Here is a 22,068-nt window from a genome sequence, read left to right as displayed (position 1 = left end):
TTTTAGCTCAAGAGAGAAGGAAAAGAATACAAGAAATGAAGAGATGCATTAAGAACCTGTGTGATGTAGTGCTTTGAGTGTTAAGAGTAGGGCTCTAAGAGAGCAAGGTTCAAAACCTGGCTTGGCCATGGAAACCCCATTGGGTGGCCATGAGAAATTCACAATCTCAGCCTCAGAGGAAGGTAATGGCACACCACTTCTAAACAAATCTGGCCAGGAAAACCCCAAGATGGAGTAGCCAGACATCAGAAACAACTTGAGGGCACTATGCCAAGTACACAGCAGTTGTCCCAGTTACTGCTTTTGGCTACTAAAGGGTCACAGTAAGCATAACGTAACATTCATGGTGAATCTACAGATCAGACATTCCAAAAGCCAACTTACAATGCCTCACATTGACTTTTCAACATTTTGTTCTGTTACAAACTGGAATTGAAATGGATTAAACTGTGCCAGTTTGGATTTCTGTATATCATTGTTGTGCATCAATATATAACATTTTGCACCATCGCTGTGTTGAGAATCTTGTGTGCATCAATTGATAACCAAGTAAATTAAATCTATCACAATTCCAGGTTGTGAATACTAATACAGTGACTGGAAAATCCAGACCAAGTGCCTTCCTATGCACTCTTCCTTACCTAGCATGCCCAGCAAACATATGCCACCAGTTACTAGAAACCCCACAAGACCAGCTGTTGCTGCTGTTGTGTGCCTTCAAGACATTTCGGACTTATGGCATCCTTATGGCAAACCGATAATGAGATTTTCTTGGCAGGATTTGTTAAAAGAAGGTTTACCATTGCCTTCCACTAAAGCTTAGGGCATGTGACTTGCCAAAGGTCACCAAGTGGGTTTAATGGCACAGCAGGGAATCGAACCCTAGTCTCCAGAATCATAGTCTAACATTCAAACTGCTGCCACACTGGCTCTCTCCCACAAGTCTATGACTAGCTTTAAATTTGATTGAAAACACATGCTAGAACCAAAGGAATCCATCATGCTTTAGATAGCAGATACCTTTGGCGCGTTACAGATGCGCCGAAGGGGCGTGCTAGGGTTAGGAAGGGGCATGTTAGGGTTGAGAAGGGGCGTCCCTTCCGGATGCCCCTCAACCCTAATACGGACTGAGTCCGTACAAATGGTGGTGCCCATCCACACGGGGCCGCCATTTTGACATCGCAGCCGCGTAGCGTCTGGATGCCGCGTGGTGGAAGTGACGCTGCAAGTGTGCGACTAGCACCTCATGGCACCACTTCTGGATCACAGAAAGAAGCACCATTTCAGCGCTTCTTTCTTGCTGCGCCCAAGAACCGCACGGTTTGGCCGCTGCGGTTCCCGGACGTAGCAAACGGCGACGGTGGCTGAGCACCCTTCTTGGGTGCTCTGTAACACGCCTTTTTCTGAGCAGACAGATGAACTATCTGGAGTCCTGGTGGCGCAGTGGTTAAATGCCTGTACTGCAGCCATTCACTCAAAACCACAAGGTTGCGAGTTCAAGACCAGCAAAAGGGCCCAAGCTCGACTCAGGCTTGCATCCTTCCGAGGTCGCTAAAATGAGTACCCAGACTGTTGGGGGCAAATTAGCTTACTTGCTAATTAGCTTACTTGCTGTTCACCGCTATGATCTTTGGAATAGCGGTATATAAATAAAACAAATTATTATTATTAATTATTACATCCCTACAGCCTCTACCTAAGTGAAACCAGCAACTGCCACAATTTTTGTTGTTATTGTTGTTTTGTTGCTGTTGTTGTGTGTGCCTTCAAGTAGTTCCTGGCTTATGGTGACCCTAAGGTCCATTTGATTTAAGCTCCTTTTTTCTGTTTAAAAAAGAAACTGTACATGTGAGGGACAATGAGGAGATGTGGGGGGGGGGGAAACTAGGAGCTTCAGAAGTGGAAATATCTAGTAGTTTGTTGGAGAAAAGGAGAGAGAAGAGCAATAGTGATGCTATGCTACTGGTTTTGTAGAAGCACTAACATTTATCTGGTTAGATATTTAGAGCACTTGTCTAAAACACAGTCTTGTCCTTCTCTCTTACTTATTAGGGACTTGTGAAATCAAAGGCTGGCTTTCATGGCCGGCATCCATAGTTTGTTGTGGGTTTTTCGGGCTATGTGGCCATATTCTAGAAGAGTTTCTTCCTGACATTTCACCAGCATGTATGGCTGGCATCTTCAGGGAAACAAACCCCAGACTCCCCTGGAGGCAGGTTGGGCAATTTTGGGATCTGTCATCTAAAAAGTAACCTTTCTCTATGTATGGAAAATGAAACATATGATCAAAGGAAGTATAAGAGTAAATTCTGGCAAGGCAAAACTTCCATGCTGCTTGCTTTTGAAGCATTCTGGTCATACTACCTGGGGCATTCTAGGAACTGTAGTCAAAAGCTGTTACAAATCAAAACTTTACAACTTTCATATAAATCACAATATTCGTTCATGTTGAAAAAGTCATCATAAATTAAGAAACTTTTAGCCCCTAAGAGAGAATGACAAGGAAATCATAAATTAAGAAACGTTTAACTTTTAGACAGGTGCTCTAAATACATACACAGATGAATGATAGCAAAGCATCACTATTGCTTTTCTCTCACTTTATCCCCTTCTGTCAGATATTTGCCAGCTTCAGAAGCTCAGCTCTTTTTACTTCACTGTTCTGCACACATACAGCTTAAATCTGAAAAAGCAGACTAAATGAAATATTTTTTAAAATTCACAACTTTGACACTTTTCATTACCTTTAACAGATGCTGCACGCTCTGAACACCAGGTGGCAGTGCATGACAAAGAATACACCAAACCCTTTCTTGCAATGAGTAGAAGACTAAATCAACCATAGTTCTGGGTTCCCTAACATCTGTGGAATCATAGAGTCATGGAGTTGGAAGAGACCCCAAGGGTCATCCAGTCCAACCCTCTCCTGCCATCTAGGAACACACGATCAAAGCACCCCTGGCAGATGGCCATTCAACCTCTGTTAAAAACCTCCAAAGGAAAAGACTCCACCACACTCCAAGGGAGTGTGTTCCACTGTTCAACAACTCTTACTCTCAAGACGTTCTTCCTAATGTTGAGCTGGAATCTCTTTTCCTCTAATTTGCATCCACTGCTCCATATCCTAATCTTGGAACTAAAGAAAACAAATGTGCTCCATCTTCAGTATAATCCATTCAAGTTTTTAAACAGGGCGATCATTATCACCTTTTCATCTCCAGGCTTAGGTTATAAACATACCCAGCGCCCTAACTCACTCCTCATAGGGCATGGTTTCCAGACCATTCCCCATTTTGTTTGCCCTCCTCTGGACATGCTCCAGCTTGTCAACATCCTTTTCGAACTGGACACAATATTCCAGGTGAGGCCTGACCAAAGCAGAATAGAGTGGCACTACTCCTTCCCTTGATTCTAGACAATATACTTCTATTGGTGCAGCCTAGAATCACACTTACCTTTTTATTGCTGCTCCATCACACTGCTGACTCAGTGTTTTTAACTCTTTACCTGTGCTCCCCTCAATAAATTAGCAACAACAAATTGATACAATTATTTTAATGGGTAGCAAGTTTTCATTATGAAAACAATTTGCAGGTGTCAATTACTTTGCAGCCCTCTATCACCGTGTCTGTTTATCTAGCTATCTGTCTATCTTTGTTGTTGTTGTTGTTGTTGTTGTTCCCCTTCAAGTCATTTTTGCCTTATGGTAACCCTAAGGTGAACCTGCCATGGGGTCTTCTTGGCAAAATTTGTAAAAAGGGAATTTGCCTTTTGTCTTCCTCTGAAACTGAGAGAGTGTGACTTGCCCAAGGTCATGCAATGGGTTTCCATAGCCAAATGAAAAGTGAATGCAGGTTTCCAAATTTGTAGCCTAATGCTCAAACCACTACATCACCCTGGTGCATATATATGTATGTGTGTATTAATGGTGGCTGTGGATTCCCAAACACATGCCAATACAAACACACACAAACAACAAAGGTCAGTTTAGTTCCAAACTGCACAAACCTTCCCCTTGCCAAACTAGTGCTGAGTAGGGAGGGGATTAAATCTGTCAGATACTGCCTACTCTTCTCTCTCTCACAGGCCACTGCAGTGGCACTTGGAACAGAGTGATTCATTTTACTTTTCACAGAGAAGCAAATTTCCTAAAGAATAGTACAGTCAGCCCTCGGGATCATTCCGACCCTCTCCCCCTCCCATGGATACCAATTCTGCAAATGCTCAAGTTCCCACTTCCCCAACGGTAGCATGTGCACATGGCTACATTGGTGACAATGAGACTTCAATGGGGGTGCATGCACATGGCCATGCCGGCATTAAGAACAGCCTCTGTTATCCCCAGTGGCAGGATGTGCACATGGCCGCACTGGCATTTGGGACGACGGGAGCTATCCCTAATGGCGGAGTGACCATGGTGGGCAACGTGGGCTTGCCATCTGCGGATGCTTGCGGGTAGCAAGTCCATGGATATCAAGGGTTGGATGCATACTATTTGTTGGGTTATGATGGATAAAGAAGAAGAAGGGATGATCAGCATTGAAATTCTCTTCCATGGGCATGCTGCATAACATCATCATCATGCCTGTTGCTGCTGCAGCTTCTGTGCCCTCTGCATTTCAAGTGTTTTTCATCAGCTCAGGGGCCAAGGCATTTTGAATGTGATGAAGCTAGCTTTCTTGGATCCATTCTGCATCATAGACAAGGAAAGCAGGGTTTCCAAATCAGTCCAGTTTTTAAAATTTGTGTCGTAAACATACAATTGGAAGCCTCAAGCTTTCTACCTTCCTCTTCCAGTTGTCATCTCATTTTATTGGCAGTCCTAAGCAAATAACAGCTTGTGAAGGATACTGTAACCTTTGAAAGTGGGTTAAGAAATTCCTTTTAAGGCAAACAGTATAGTCCTAAATGTGTTTGCTTAATTATGCTTATTCCCAGGGAAGTATGCACAGCCCTGCAGTCTTAAAATTCTTGCACTATACAACTGACTTGGTTTAAACACATTACAGACATTTTATCTGTTTTCCTTTTGAAAGGGGGAATGCTGAAAGGGGTAATTTGAAAAAGAAAGGGGTGGAAAAAGAAGACAGGTTAACCCGTCCTCAGACTTAAGAAATGGAATATGACAACTCTGGACAATGAGGTGGTTTGCAGCTTGCTCTACTTGTATGTGAATATACATAAAACACATAATTATTTTTCTTTCTTATATATGAATAACAATTTGACAGAAACATTAAGACAAAAATGTGATGGATGCCTAAGTGAATCACAATCGAGTGTAATTCTCACAGCAACCATGTTTAACGTATGCTATTCAGCACTGCTGTTAATCAAGCCAGGGGACAAATGAGAGCTACATTTTTCGCATGGTATGAAGTGATCCTGCAATCCAATAAATATTTGGAATGTGCTAACTGTGGCGGGGTACAGACCGCCGCTTTGCGGCGGTCTGCCACCGCCGCCGGCTAATCCACGGGGGAGTCGGAGCCTCCACACAGCGCGGCTCCCCTGTGGACTGAAAAAGAAGCTCCAAAATGGAGCTTCTTTTCAAGTCGCGTTTGCGACGTAGCGAGGCGCCAGGGGCGCACTCGCTACGTCACAAAGGACGCGATGCGTACAGACGCTCAGCGTCCGATACGCAAAGATGGCGCCGGCCATGTAGAAGGGCCGGCGCCATCTTGTACGGACGGAGTCCATATTAGGCCAAGGGGCGTCTAAAAGAGACGCCCCTTTTTTAAAATGGGACGTCCTCCGGACGTCCGAAATGCTGGTTTGTAACCGGCCTGTGACTTCACTTACATAGTCATGAGATCCCAGGAGCCAGTGAATGACCATGATGTTCAGATGGTGGTGGTAAAGTCAGTGAACACTTTAACCAAGTGTCTGGCTGCTATGAGAAAGAAACTTCAATGCTGGGTATGAATAATAAAAGAACTAGGGAGAAAACCCTGCCAATATAATACTACTACTTCATACTGGTACCCTTAGCATGGCCATTTGTGGAAAACTATACCATGGGCCCTTGTTATCCACTGGGGTTTGGTTCCAGGACAATCCCCACCACCCCGTGGATAACAAAATCCATGGATGATCAAGTCCACAAGTTGAACATGAGTCAACAGTGTGATGTGGCAGCTAAAAAGGCCAATACAATTTTAGGTTGCATCAGTAGAAGTATAGTGTCTAGATCAAGGGAAGTAATAGTGCCACTCTAGTCTGCTCTGGTCAGGCCCTACCTGGAATATTGTGTCCAGTTCTGGGCACCACAATTCAAAAAGGACGTGGAGAAACTGGAGTGTGTCCAAAGGAGGGAGGCTAAAATGGTGAAGAAACAATGGATGCAAGCTGCAGGAAAAGATATTCCACCTCGACATTCGGAAGACCTTCCTAACAGTAAGGGCTGTTTGACAGTGGAGCGCATTTCTTCCTTGTAGTGTAGTGAACTTCCTTAGAGACCTGTAAATAGAGGCTGGATGGCCATCAATGTCAATGGGGATGCTTTGATGGAGAGTCCCTGCATGGCAGAATGGGGTTGGACTGGATGGCCCTTGCAGTCTCTTCTAACTCTATGATTCTATGAAATATAATGGAAAAGGAAAATGGTGTTTCTAATATAAAATGGAAAATCAAGGTTTGCTATTTGGAACTTATACTTTTTTTTAATATTTTCAAGCTGTGGATGCTTGAATCTGTGGATAAAAAAAATTCGTGGATAAGGAGGGCCGACTGTATACTGTTTTGTCATTGCATATCCCCTCTCCTCCTTCCAAAAAAAGATACTGAGAACAAGCATGGTATAGTGGTTTGCGTGTTGGGACTAGAACTTTGGAGACTAGGGTTATAATCCCCATTTGCCACTGAAAGGGTGTTTGCTTTTGTATGTTTGTAATGGTTTTGTATTTTTATTTTATTTTTACAGCCCGCCCAACTTTAACTTTGCATTGTTATATTGTCGTGGTGTTTTTAATTCAGTTTTTTAAAAAGGTTGTACTGTTTTAAAGTGTCTTTTGTGTGCCACCTTAGGTCCAATTTAGGAGAAAGATGGCATATAAATAAAATACAATACAATAAAACAAAATAAAATAAAAATAGTTGATGTCATCAAAATACAGTCAGCCCTTCTTCTACACGGATTTCTTATACATGGATTCAAGCATCCACAGTTTGAAAACGTTCAAAAAAAGTATAAATTTTAAATATCCAACCTTGATTTTCCATTTTTTATAAGGAACACCATTTTGCTATGTCATTATATTTAATGGGACTTGAACATCCATGGATTTTGTTATCCATGAGGGATCTTGGAACCAAACCTCAGCGTATAAAAAGGGTCTTCTGCAAAGTACTTTTCTACAAATAAGCACATACATTCACAAATACAGGTGCACCTCACTTAACAGAGCAGAAGGGTTCCTGGACATTACCTATTTAAGAGAAATTAGGATATCAGAGGCAGAAATGGCATGGGGGGAATAGAGACTACAAAAAAGAAGGCGGCACAACTTGCTTCTGCACCTTTCCTATTCATTACTAACAATATGCACATGTGAAATAAAAGAACCAAGTCAGGTAAGCCTTGAGTAAATATTGAAAAGCATTTTGAACTTTCTAGAGACCTCTTGAAGGCTGCTTCCATAATGCATCCTAATACACATGAGATACACTTGAAAACAAGTGCAATGTTATTCTGACAAGATGAAAGGTCCTCTTCTTTCGGAGGTGTAGGAAGGGTACTAGAAATATGGAAAATTACTTTTGGGAAAGGGATGACTCTCTGGCTAAGGAAAGAAGATTTCAGTGCAGAAGCATTCAAGATGAACAAGTTCAATGAAATTGAACTGCCTACCCTTACTGTGCTTTTCCTACACTATCATCAAATGTGAGTCCTCTCATCCATTTCTACCACTGTCTGCTTCAACAGCAATTTTCACTGTCATTGCTGGATTGATATTACTTTTCCATTACCCAAAACTCTATCATAAAACTTAACTGTATAGGACAGAGACGAAATTGTATGTGCTGCTTCTTTTCTTTTCAGATCTACATATCCATTCAGAAAGGAAGACATTGCTCACCAACCTTTGCTTTACAGCAGAATTTATACAGGATGTTTGGCAAAACCCTATTCTCTGGTTTCAAAGCCTTTGAATCAAATGCACAGGTGCATTAAGAGGAATGATGATTTAAATTCCTAGATGCTGGGTTTTGTTTTGTTTTTTGGAAGCTCATGTGTGAGGTGCCTGAGGCATGATCAACATGATGTTCTTTAAGCAGGAGACTCTTGCTTCATTCACAAGAATAGGAGAAATTAGGTCAAGTGAAATATATAAAGCAATGTCAACACTTTCCCTCAGGCCTCAGGAGAATGACAAGAACTCATTTTTGTTGTTGTCAGGGTAAAAAAAAGATCAGTCACAGAACAAAACTGGACCATGAAACACAGAATGAAGAAGCATTTCGTTTCAGACGCTGTCTGATATGGCACTCCAAACTACAGCATATGCACTGAATCAACTGCCGAATGCTGAATTCAGTGGGTCTACTCTAATTCCAATGACCAATTGGATTCAGATTATATTTAAAAATTCATTACTCCATGGTAACTTTTTAACAATCTGGATAGCAATTTGGCTGCTGCCTCTCATTATTGTTTCTGGATGCATAACTGATTATTATTCTGAGTGTTCTCCTCAACAGAGAATGACAGCATGCAAACATTCACATAAAAATAAAACATTGGAGAAACAATACACAGAAGGACAGCACAGTGCTCTTGTTCAGTCATCACCAAAACAGATCCTTTTTGCAAGCCACAGAATTAAGTTGCAACTCCATCCCTCATAGGGAACCTTGGAGTCCCTGATCTCCTCCTCTCTGTCTTCCCGATCTTTACTATCCTGGAGGGGAAAAGAAAATCAAGGAAGGTGCTTGCAAATCTGCCTGAATGAGGAGGAAGAAGAAGAACAGGAGATCTATTTCCTTATAAAATGTTAAAATAGGAATATGCCTAAATGTGCAAATGAAAATATCCACGCAGAATCATAGAATCAGAGTTGGAAAGCAACAAAACATTTTTATTCATGTACTATGTTGAACCAGGGAGCATGATATCCACATGTGGGTGTAAAGGGCGGGGGGTCACAAGGGTAGAAAATCACTGCTCTAAGAAGTAGTGGACAATTCGAAATTCCCATTATGGACTATGGAAACCTACACAGCATAGCTTTAGCCTAACTAAGGGCCCAAACAGACAGGCCAAAAGAAAGCTGCTTCGGGTCACTTTGGAGGTATGCTGTTTAAATGACACACACATCTTAATAGTCCAGAAGCTGCGCCAGAGATGCGCTCCAATCCTTAGGAGTGGACCATGGCTTTGGTGCGGCTTTCAGACTCTTAGGACACATGCATCATTTAAACAGCATACCTCCAAAGTGACCTGAAGCAGCTTTATTTTGGCCTGTCTGTTCAGGCCCTAAATAACCATATTTATCCTTTATAAGTCTCACTAGCATCTGACATCTTGCAGAGAGGTTCTTCCTTCACTTGGATCATCTGAAGGACACTGATTTCAGGCATCAGAAGAGGCTTTCTAAGTGGCTGTTCGCAGACTGTTAAATTCTGTTCCTATGGATGTTAGGAGTGTTCGTCCATCCAACCTATAGTTGTTTCATTGGGAGACAATATGTGTGTATGTGTGTGTGGGGGGGGGGGGTTCTGTGAATTTTTGGGAACTGTTCAGTTTTACTTAGTAGATGTTTTGTATACATTTTAGCTACTACAGTGGACCCTTGTTATACACTGGGGTTTGGTTCCAAGATCCTCTGTGGATAACAAAATCTGTGGATGCTCAAGCCCCATTAAATATACTTTTATGTAGCATGGAAGATGTTTGTATATGTATTTGTATTTGAAATGTTGATTTTATGTGTTTTTTTTTCCAGAAAAAAATTCAATAAAGAAAAATTTAAAAAATATATAATGGCATAACAAAATGGTGTCCCTTATAAAAAGTGGAAAATCAAGGTTTGATATTTGAAATTTATACTTATTTTTTGAACATTTTCAAACCGTGGATGCTTGAATCTGTGTATAAAAAAATCTCTGTATAAGAAGGACCGACTGTAGTTTTAAAAGTGCATTGTACTGCTTTTTAACTTCTTCATGTGTTTTTAAATAGTCGTCTTAATATCACCGATAATTATATATATATATTTGTTTTAATTCTGTTTGTTTTAATTTTGAAGTTGCCTTAAGGTCCAGTTTTGAACGGGTGAAAATTGTAATAAATACATTCTGGGGAGGAAAAGGTAATAAATAAATAAACAAACAAACAAACACTGTGTCAGTAACTGCTGTTTCCACAGCCAGCAGCTGACACAGTTCTTATATGTTTCAATTTATATCCCACCTTTCACTCTTTCTTGGTCAAACTAAAGTGTGGTTGAAGTTTGTAAAGTAATGGAGGGAGGGAGAATGCAAGGCAAACAGGCAGGAAGACTTAAGAGACATTTTCTCAATATCTATAATGGGATTACCTGGCATACAGTATTTGTGCTACTAAAACTTCCTTCAGTACCAGAACATTGATGTAACATCATTTCTGACCTTGCTACACTCCACTGTAAACGTTCATTTGCTGGCTCAGCGAGATTTATGGGTCAAGCTGTTGGAGACCTGCCACCATCAAAACAGCACTAGTACTAAAGACAATACTGTACTACAGTACATTCATCAGCTTTGCAATGCAAAGGCTCTATGGCATATTCACATAAAATCCTTCTTGTGATAGGAAACATGCTCTTATCATTGCTAAATGTTACAAGACAATGAAACCATGGTACAAGAAAGTGTGAAGAATGAAAAAGAAAGCTCTATAGGCCCCAAGGGACTCAGTCAGCCTTAAAATTGCTAATATTGATATACAGTGGTACCTCGGGATACGAAATACCCAGGTTACGAAATTTCCGGGATACGAAAAAATCCCATTGGAAATAATTGTTCCGGGTTACGAATGTTTTTCGGGTTACAAAAAAAAATTTTGGTGCTTTTCGGCGCTTTTTCGCACGAAACGCGGCTTTTCCCCATTAGCGCCTATGGCAATTCGGCTTACGAAGGCTTTTCGGGTTACGAAAGCGGCCGCGGAACGAATTAATTTCGTAACCCGAGGGAGCAGTGTATATTATCTGGAATAGCTTTTAGCCACTTGTCTTTTTTTAAAACTATAACCAGAGTTGCAGACACCAAGAGAACAAACTAAATTTATCATGCGAAGAATGACCTTTTGGCACATGTTTTACAATGGCTCTAGCTCAGTCTTGAAGGATTGATGTAATTATAAATATGATTTACTCTCCCAATGCATTCCTGAAGTCTTATTGTTGACAGCAGCAGCAAAATCCATCCTATTCTGAAGTGCAGAGAGCCCAATGAATTCAATGATTTGCACTGCTAGCTAATGCTTAGGCTCACAGTCGTCTTGCTGAAAGATCTGCAATGCATTTTAATGGGGAAAAGGTCTTTTCATTTCACAATAGGGAATTAACAATGAATGGCCTAAATTCTTTGATTAGTCCTAACCACAGTACAGCGACTGAATCTATTGGACTTATCTACTCAACATTCAACAACTGATTTAATAGGTCTACTCTAGTAGGAACTAACCAGCAGTGAAAGACAGATGAACATTATGAAAGCCAAAGGCCTTTAGAAAACATAAAATAAGAGGCAATTACCAAAACAATGTCTCTCTCTTTTTAAAGGATTATTATAAGGATCCCTCCTACCTTAAATATTTTTTCACCATTATCATTCTGAATAAATTGAGAGCACAACCTCTTAGCAGCCACTGTAGGATATGTAATGGATAAATCATTATGAGCTCACTATTGTACATATTACCAAATCCTTGGTTACACAAACTGAGTACAACTGAAAAATAGATGACAATAATCTTTGTTCTAAGATCTGAGTAGAAGGGGGAAAGCAAACAATGAGTTATATCTTCAGTCTGGTTGCAAACATAAATGCCTTTCCATTCTGTAGAAGAGATTCCTAAGATTCAAAGTAACCAAAAGAAATTTGGAATCCCACTTCATTAAAGGCTCCAGCCAGAAAAGCATTGAAAAAGAGTGGTCTTCCAGGCTGTTTCGCCTATGCCAGTATCTAAAATAGAATGAATTTATTCTCACTGCAAATGATTGGACACCTAGCTCAGGTCTAAGTTGAGATGTTGGAGACCCAAGGAAAGTCCTGTTATCTGTCTCTTAAATTTGTTTTGCAGAACATTTATTTCAGATTTGGCTTCCTGTCCCCAGACTTTTCGATGCAACATCAACCAGAACATTGATTTGAATGCCTGACATTGAAATACTGGCTCACATTTTAGGTTTTAAACAGGACCACGTAAAATCAAGCATTGCAGTATAAAGGATTGTCATTCCTAGTACAGGAAAAATGCAGGTCTTGAACTCATATTGGTGTCCCCAGGTTGGGCTAGTGACCAATAACAAAAAGGTACAATTAGTCACAAGTCAATGTAATTTCTTTCCAAAAGCCTTGATTTAAGTTTCTCACATTTGCCCACAGCCAATCTCCTTTACGCAATTGAGTCTACATAGCCAGTCACATAGATGGCTTCCACGTACAATTCATACAGTATTTCATTATCAAAATGGTTCAAATATCAAATTAAATGCTGAACCTAGAATGCCATTACCCCATAGCCCAGGAAGAAATACTGCAAGTAAGAGCTACTGCCCAGGTATAATATCCTTCTTCCAAACACCTTACCCATTTCTGTAATGTCTTTGAGAATGTTAACCCTAGGGCAGGGCCTTTCCTATTACAGTGGGCCTCTGCTATCTGCTGGGTTTTGGTTCCAGGACTCCGTAGATGTTCATGTCCTAGTAAATACAATAGATAATAAAATGGTGGCCCTTATATAAAATGGCAAAAACTAAGGTTTGCTTTTTGGAATTTGGATATTTCTTTTTCAAGCTGTGGATGCTTGAATCCGTAGATGAATCCATGGACATGGAGAGCTAATTTTACTGATCTTTCTGAACATTTGGGAACCTTTCTCAGCTGAAGAGTCTGGTAATGAATAAATAAAGTAAATACTAAAATAGTAATAACTGTTTTCTTTTTCTGATGAAGCTATATACTTCGAACACTAAAGTACATCTTTGGAGAGGGGGCCTTTCAGAGTATGGATTACTGCAAACTGCTTAAATGAAAGCAAAATGAAGAAAGCTGTTCTAGTTTCTATCATGTGCATCTCATCTAAAAGAACTATACCCACTAAAGTATATAATGCAGAAGCTACTACATAAGAATAATACAGATATAATGGATTATACTGATAAAAAGGTGTGCTCTAGGATAAATTTAGTTGTGACAGGAACAAAAGAGTACAGCTAATGATAAATAATTCACCAGCACTTTTGAATGCACGATAGTTCTGATTCTGCAGGTGGTATTATTAGGTTAAGCTAAGTATTTAAAAGCTTTGTTAAACAAGGATCAACTTCAAAAAGATTTATTATCAGAAAATAACAAGGAATATGTTCAAGAATGCTAATATTTTCAACAGATTTCACTGTGGAAATGCATTTAGTGCAGCAAGAAGATTCAGTATTTGTGTCACCTTTAATGCCAAGACAAGGGAGAAAACATATCAGAGGAATGTGTAAGGTCAAGTTGTGGCAGTTCGAGTTGATAAAGGGCTCCTGACAAATCCTGTCAATTCCATAGGATGCCAATGGAGCTATCTTTGTGAACTAGCAAGACACGACAAGGAAAGGATGGGTGGGGTTGTGTGCGTTCACAGATAACCACTCAAAGAACTACAGTTACAGGTATGCAGCCTGTCTTTCTTCATGGTCTCTGTGACTCACACAACTCAGAGACTAGTAAGCTACAAGAAGTAGGAGGTGGGAGTGTCAGTGCAAGTAATCAAAGTTTATTGAAAAAACATAGGTAGTCACAAGCATAAGCACAACAACCACTTACTCCAAAGTGTTACATAAGAGAAATGACTAAATAAATATAGTGTCAAGGGAAGATAGAATCCACGAAACCACATAGCATGGTATAGAGATAAGACTCGGCCTGTTACAGACTGCCAAAATAAAGCTGCTTCGGGTCTCTTTGGAGGTATGTTATTTAAATGATGCATGGGTCCTAAGAGTCCGGAGGTCACGCCAAAGCCACACTCCATTCCTAAGCACTGGAGTGCAGCTTTGGTGCAGCTTCCAGATTCTTAGGATCATTTAAATAGCATACCTCCAAAGAGACCCAAAGCAGCTTTATTTTGGCAGTCTGTAACAGGCCGGAGTCATTCACCAATATGGTACAGAGGCAGCACTCTCAACAGAGGTATGCAGCACTATGGAAACTTGGCTAGAATCATATGAATACAATTGTATAATACACACACAAAAAAAACCCCATTACCACAATGCAATCAGTTAAGAAATAAATGGAATACAGACCCCCCAGTATGAGACCTCAAGTCCGCTCTGTAGCTTGAAATAAATGTCATAGGCGGAGACCAAGTAGCCACACAGCAAATGCTCTTGATCAGAACACCAGCCAGGAAGACATGAGAGGCGGCAACTGCCCTGATGGAGTGCACTTGAATTTGAGTGGGAGGGTCCTTTTGAGCCAGTTTGTATGACAACTGGATTGTTCATGTCACCTACTTCAAGAACTGCTGCAATGACATAGGCAGTCGCTTCCTCGACAACAAAAATAGGAGAGCTTCAGAAAGCAGCAGTCCTGTCCACATGAAAGACTAATGCCCTCCGTACAGTGAGGTGGTGTCAATGCCTCTCACAGTCCGAAAAAGAGAAGTCAACACAGTGCCCTGGTAGAGATGGAAGAATGACACCATCTTTGGCAAGACATTGATGTCAGGTCTCAACAAAACCCTGTCTGGATGGAACCAAAGAAACAGGTATCCACGCAAAGGGCATAAAACTCACCAGCAATCCAAGCAGTCACAATGGCAACCAAAAATGCATTCCACCACAACAGTAGCTATAGATCATAGGTTGCCATAGGCTTGAAGGCTCTAACACAGAGCTGGCCAGGCACCAGCTTACCAAGGTCTTACCAAGAAACTGAAAATGTGTCAAAATGGCAACTAAGCAGCAATCAGTTGAAGACAACAAGAGGCCTTGAATCAACAAAGAAAGTCCAAAACAGGTGCAACAGTAGCTTCAGCCATATCAATTGACCATGGAAGCAGGAAGTCATCAAACCTCTTCTAGCTGTAGGACCACTTTGTAGAAGCTTAATGGGCAGCATCAATCATTTATTTTCAATGCAACTGGTGGAGCATCTAGGGTAGGATCCCCAATGCTACAGAACACTCCAAAAGAGGCAGTGCATAGGCGAATAAAAGCCCCAATTGTATGAGTCACAGAGACCAACAAGAGCAAAGATTTCCTATTCAAGGTGAATTTATTATGAAACCCTTATTTGAAAAAATTGACAGGATTGATATAATTTAAAAACATAGCAAACCCACAGAACTGTTCACACAGAACAGAATTATACTCATTCAGAACTGAAGACTCAAACCAAATTGACCTGGTACAAGGAGTAATGAGAATACATGAAATAGCCACCGAGTCACTCAGTGGCAGCTACAGAATCTGGCAGGTTATAAACTAAAGAGAGTACAGGTGAAAGTATATTGCCATTAGGAGAGATTAGATAATATGCACAGCCTGTGGGGAAAGAACAGACTAGTAACCTAACAGCACAATGCACAAGCAGGTTTATAATGTAGGTTTATAATGAATTTGTAGTTCATTCATCTAGGCTAAACAGAGAAAGACCATCACCAAGCTCACCTGAATATTGCCAAAGTCCACATTTTCGTAATGGAAGTGTGCACATTCAGCCATCTTTGGAAAGTGGCCCTTGGTAAAGGATAACCTGAAACACAAGCAATAATCCAGACTAAGTTATTGCAATAACTGATGAATAATACAGGCTAAGCAAAAAGTGTGACCCAGACACCAAGTAATCCCATATCCATATGAATGTGGAGGGCTGTCCAAGTGACCACAGAAAAAGCAGTGACAAAAGAATTCTGCAAGGCAGTGGTTCCCAACCTTACACATAACTGACAAGACAGGGAAGACATGGGATGTTAACCATCTTCAAAATTTCAGACAATACTGAATCTGTGGGCCCATACAGACAGGCCAAAATAAAACTGCTTCAGGTCACGTTGGAGGTATGCTGTTTAAATGATGCATGCATCCTAAGAGGCTGGAAGCCGTGCCAAAGCCATGCTCCAGCCCTGTCTGTATGGGGCCTATGATTTAAAAGTGTGTATATATATATTGGTCCTGTACTGAGAAAGGTATTTGAAACCTTACACAGTTTCCTACCTGAGAACAAGCCACAGGTCTCTCAGGAAATGAGCGAGAAAATAGCTGAACAACTGTTAGTTTTGAGAAATAATCTTTTGAGAAGTACTTCTCAAAACTTAAGAGAACGACTGGTTTGCAAATTCCTTTGTAGAAGAATCCCTCCAATCAAGGAAAAAGAGAAGTTGATTGAGCTTTCAACTGATGCTACTTTAAAAGCTAAATTCAAAGAAAAATTCCTCATTAACTTTTGGTCAACCATCAGCAGAGAATAGGAACAGATTTCTGACAAGACATTTAAGTTTTCCATTTACAAATACAGAGCTTATGGAAAGGGCTTTAACTTCTTGTACTTTTATACTGTAGTAAGCTGAATGAAGATCCAGATTTAAAAATGTATCTTACATCAGTTCAACCCAATTTCAAAAAACTTTGTGTCTTCAAAATAAGACTAAACAGTGTACTAAAATTTTGTTGTATATAAAGTATTTGTTGTGTTTTTTTTAAATACACTGACTGCTCACATTATTATTAAATTGCTTTTTAATTCCTTTATTTGGCTATCTATTTACCGTTATAACATATTCTTATATGGAAATTTGTGTCCAGTAGTGGAGTCTCCTTTGGAGATTTGCAGGAGGGTTGGAGTCGATGGCCCTTGGGGTCTCTTCCAACTCTGGGATTCTATTATTCTATGATATAAACTTAAAATAACAGCAACTATATTAATTACAAACATTTTGCTGGCACAAAAGTACAATTTATGGAAATGGGCTGCAAAGGGGTACGCAAGTGAGAAAAGGTTGGGAACCACTGCTGTGAGGGAACAAACTATTATGTCCATTTGCCACAGGCTTTTTACAGACAAAAGTGCACATTGCCTATGGGGAAAACGCAGTCACTAGGTGTTCATTCGCAGCATGAATAATCCCACACCAATGAATTCAGTGTTTTACTTGTGAAAGGAATCACAGCCCAAGAATTCTGGGATGGTGAATCTGAGAAAGTAGAATTTTTTTAAATCACTTCTTTATTTTTCATATAGTGATGAACCATAATTGTCTACAAGTGTTCCAGGCGTTGGAAAGGCTGTACTTTCCCAGGTTGTGAAGCTATTTGATTCCTAGAACTGATTATTTCTGGTTGTAAAATGAATAGACTGTGATCATCGCTCACTCTTCTCACAGAAATTTAAGAGGGAAAATGAGATTTAACATCTGGCCTCTTCCCCTTGGAAACAGGGTCATCAGCTGTTCCAGCAAAATCAGCAGATGATGCATGGATGCTTTGAACAAATCTATCCCTGCTGGACAGCCCTCTGAACCTTAAATCAACATTATAGCTAAAGATGGGTGAAGTACAAATCCAGCTAGCAGATTATATGAAAGTGCCTTCTGCTTAGGCAACAGAAAAAGACAACAAAACATGGCAAAGAAGCACTGCTAAAGATATAGTTAAGATGGCACTTAGGAGGTATAATACCTCTTCTGAGGCAAACACTTTGGCATACTGCCAAATTTCCTCTAAATTAAATGCAGAGGCATGCTGCCATCATATATATATATATATATATATATATATATATATATATACACACACACACACACACACACACACACACACACACACAGTATATACTCATCTATAAGTCTAGAAATTTAGGTCAAATAATTGTCCCAAAAACCCCAAGTCAACCTCTCCAGGGGTCAATGTAAATATTGGTGCGTTACAGATGGGCCCATGAGGCGCCATCATTGCGCCGTCATTGCGCGCGAGGGGGCGGCGCTTCCTGACGCGCCTTGCCCTCACGCGTAATGACTACACCAAAATGATGGCGGCCGTTCCACACGGCCGCTGCCATTTTGACATAGCGGACGCTCTGCGTCCGCATGTCGTGCAGCGGAAGTGACGCCACGACTGCGCAACTAGCGCCTCGCGGCGTCTCTTCCAGGGCCGAGGAAGGAGAGCAATTTTCATGCTCCTTCTTTGCTGCGTCCTGGAACCGCGCGGTTTGGATGCTGCGGTTCCCAGACACAGCAACCAGCAGCGGCGTGAGACTGCCCCTTCTGGGCCGTCTGTAACGCGCCATTGTATCTTAACTCTTATAAAAAAGAAAGAACCATCTGGTGAAAAGCAAGAGTATAATATGTGAAGCACCAACCCCCTCTACTCTCTCATTCATCCAGTCTTAAGAGTAAGCACAAAGAGTTATGTCTGCTAGACTTTTGTAAGTTCTTTGATGTTGTTTTTCTTTGCTTCATCTTTTAGATCCTTTGCTATATGCCCCTAAATTTAATAATAATAATAATAATAATAATAATAATAATAATAATAATTCCCGACTTATCCACGGATCATAGCAAAATCCATAATTTTGGCCCCAAAACTTGCCCTCGACTTATACATGAGGTCGACTTATAGTCGAGTATATACAGTATATATAGATTTATTACGATCAACTGATCAAACATACTTCATCTTATATGAGACATTATCTATTTTAGCCCTCATTCTGACATATACCAAACCACACTTGTGAGAAAGCTTATCTTTGACTTGCTGTGATGTTTGAAGTGATAAATGAAGATTAGCAAACAGAATCAGAAAGCAGTGTCGAACTACATTATTTCTGCAGTGCAAATGAAACCTTATAAATACTGCTTCAGTTCATCCATCGCTACTCCAAAAATAGTTGATAATAAAAACAAAATGCTTTGAAACAAGAGCAGAAAAGTTAGGGAGTTTTATGAACGATCTTCTGTGGTTCTTTCCTTATTTCCAAATGCACTACACCAATCACTGAAAATGTTTGTGCCATTTCCTGTTACTTTAGAGTAACATAAGTGGAGTACAGACCGACAGAAAGAGGTGGCCAGGAGCCGCCTCTATTTTCTGCATAGCCGTGCCGCAGCAACCAAATTGCGCTGCGCAGCTACGTGGAAAGCAAAGGAGCGCTGAAAAGTGGCTCCTTTTAGCACCGCCGCAAACTGCCTGCTGCTACACATGCCCATCTGGACGGCACACAGCAGTGACATCACAGCTGTATGCACCGTGTATCCGGTCTGTGCAGTGATGACGTCCTGGTGACATCCTAGCGTTGTGGGGCATTTGAAAAAGGCACTCCGAGGCAACCCTAGCATGTTGCCAGGATGTGCTAAAGGCCCCGTCTGTCCAGGCCATAGTTTGTTTCTAATTTGTTGGTTTTTTATGCTTCCATCAGTAACAAATTACCCAGTGCCTTGGAATCTAACAAGTGAGAGCTCAGTGTCAATAACAGGTGCTACAAAAGTAATAAACCAGCTTACTTTTTCACATTTTTCACTTTCATGCTAGCTGTGCTGCCACATGTCCGCAATGGTAGCTCTCCTGAAATCTCAGGGATGTCTGCTCCTCGCGCCTAAGGGGAATAAAAGAGTTGGAAAAGTTTAGGTGCTTTTTCAGCAGCATTATCAAATCCATAGTTAAAAAGACTTCTTTGGATTTTGAAAATTACAGTTGGCCCTCCATATCCACTGATTTTTTTTATCCACTGATTCAAGCATCCATGGCTTGAAAATATTCCAAAAAATATATAAATTCCAACAAGCAAACCTTGATTTTGCCATTTTATATAAGACACATCAATTGACTGTGCCACTGTATTTAATGGGACTGAAGAGTATCTACGGATTTTGGTAACCACAGGAACCAAACCCCAACAGATATCAAGGGTCACTGTAATCAAATTGAGAGAGAGAGGAGACAAAGTTACATGTTAAGTATAAATATTGGTTCAAAAACCTAGCCTCTGCATACAGATCTTTCAGGCTGCCCTGGGATATGTATGTCTGAGCTGCTCTCATTTTCCATGGTTTACTCATCAGATAGGAAATTATCACCCCAATGCAAAACCCTAAAACTCCGCTATCCCTTTTCCATATTTCCATTTCGGTTAACTCTGAATCTGAATGCTATGTCTGTGTGAATTGCTATTGTGTGTATTTGAAACTCTCCTAAATGAAGCTCTCTTAATTCACCCCAAAACCTGGAGTTCTCCTCAGCTAGTACTGGTATAAACAGGTGCAAATGGTCCTATAGTTACCCAGCCTCTTGCAAAGCTGGTTTCCACAACAATTAAAGCAATACTGCCATACTAAGTGGAGATCCCACCCCTCAGTGCTCCAACTTTCCTTGGGTAACAACCTGTAGTATCAACCTGCATCAATAAATATTAAAGTGCTTCCATTGCAGCATGCAGTTGTAAGTTTTACTGCATTGCAGGAAAAATTAACAGTGTAGATCTGGGACAGTTTCCAATGATTCCATTCCACTAACACAAATGATGCTGTGCTGGTAGAAACCTAGTTCTAGACAGTGTATAAGAAGTAATTCCAGTGCAGTCTCATTGTGCAACTAGTTGTTCAAGACGAGATACAACTGAACGTCCCCCTAGTGATGGTGCAACCCATTGACTAGGGACTACAAAGAGAAGTGCACTAACAACAAATGATATATTGCATCTCAGCCTCAGTGCTAATTTTCACAAAATATTGTAACTTATAATGTGCACAAAGCACCGTTCCCTGTTTCTTCACTCAAAAGAAGAAACACACACAAGATCTAAAATACATTTAGAGAGAGAGAAAGAGAGAGAGAGATGGTTCTCTTACTCCCTCTCCCTCCAGGTTTTTGGTTGTTGGAAACTGTTTGTGTCACATATTTAATCAATGAGTTAAATTTAACAGTTTTTTCTTAACTTAAGCACCCAAAGTAAGCTCTGAGAATTCTGCACGCTGCTCATGGACCTCTTAGTAATACATGGAATAACTGAAACAAAGAAATTTTACCGACTCCTGCAAACAATCTGTGAAATCTAATGGGGATGATTTTTTAACCGTCACTCTTTATCATCTCTAACATGTAAAGGACCATGGACAGTCAGATATCTCTAAGACTGTTTATATGTAGGAAACATGTTAACTCTATCCAGATCTTTTCAACTGAGGGAATATTTTCTAGGTTACACACCGGAGATGGAATCCTGAGAACCAAAGATGAAAATAGCTCACACAAGGGCCTTTTCCTTCTGCCTCTGTGTTATAACCTCATACATGCCTATCAGTTGGAAAACCCACAAAAATGTGGTATTATATGCAGTAGTGAATCATATGGAGGAATAGCAAAAGAAAATTGGGGCAGGGAGAGAAAGGGACCTCATACAAACACACACACACACGATTTAGATCTCACACAGAAGGAGGGTATGATCACTGCACATGACCCTAATTTATGGCTTCTGAACTTTGGATTTCTGAGAACCTTGAGGTTCCATATATGTGTTTCAGGGTATCCACACAAAACACAGGGTGTCCACACAAGTACAAAAAACTATGTACGATCAGCCCTCCTTGTCCATAGATTTTTTTTTAATCCATGGATTCAAGTATCCACGGAAATATTTTTAAAAAGGTATAAATTCCAAATGGCACACCTTGATTTTCCATTTTATATACAGGACATCATTTTGCTGTGCCCTTATATTTAATGGGACTTGAGCATCCATGGATTTTGTTATCTGCGGGGGACCCTGGAACCAAACCCCAGCGGATAACAAGGTCCCACTGTTCATAAGAAATTTAACCTTCTTGGGCTCTCTAGGGATAGCATCCTAAAGTTGGGATTATATCAAGTCAAACTCGTC

The 22,068-nt window shown here is 40.5% G+C and overlaps 1 protein-coding gene across 2 annotated transcripts in view; it reads right to left on the bottom strand.

The window, feature by feature from the left end:
- Positions 1 to 22,068, bottom strand: part of ARHGAP32 (Rho GTPase activating protein 32) — a 305,906-nt gene that overhangs the window by 152,043 nt on the left and 131,795 nt on the right. For both annotated transcript variants that reach the window (XM_042472624.1, XM_042472627.1), the window contains exons 3-4: positions 19,694 to 19,785; positions 15,864 to 15,948 (exon numbers count right to left, since the gene is read on the bottom strand). In XM_042472624.1, the coding sequence (XP_042328558.1) occupies positions 15,864 to 15,948; positions 19,694 to 19,785 (177 nt within the window). The remainder of the gene's footprint in view (positions 1 to 15,863; positions 15,949 to 19,693; positions 19,786 to 22,068) is intronic.

Source organism: Sceloporus undulatus, chromosome 6 (assembly GCF_019175285.1).
Source record: "Sceloporus undulatus isolate JIND9_A2432 ecotype Alabama chromosome 6, SceUnd_v1.1, whole genome shotgun sequence".
In the NCBI taxonomy this organism is placed as follows: domain Eukaryota; kingdom Metazoa; phylum Chordata; class Lepidosauria; order Squamata; family Phrynosomatidae; genus Sceloporus; species Sceloporus undulatus.
This window is presented reverse-complemented; position numbering and strand designations above follow the sequence as displayed.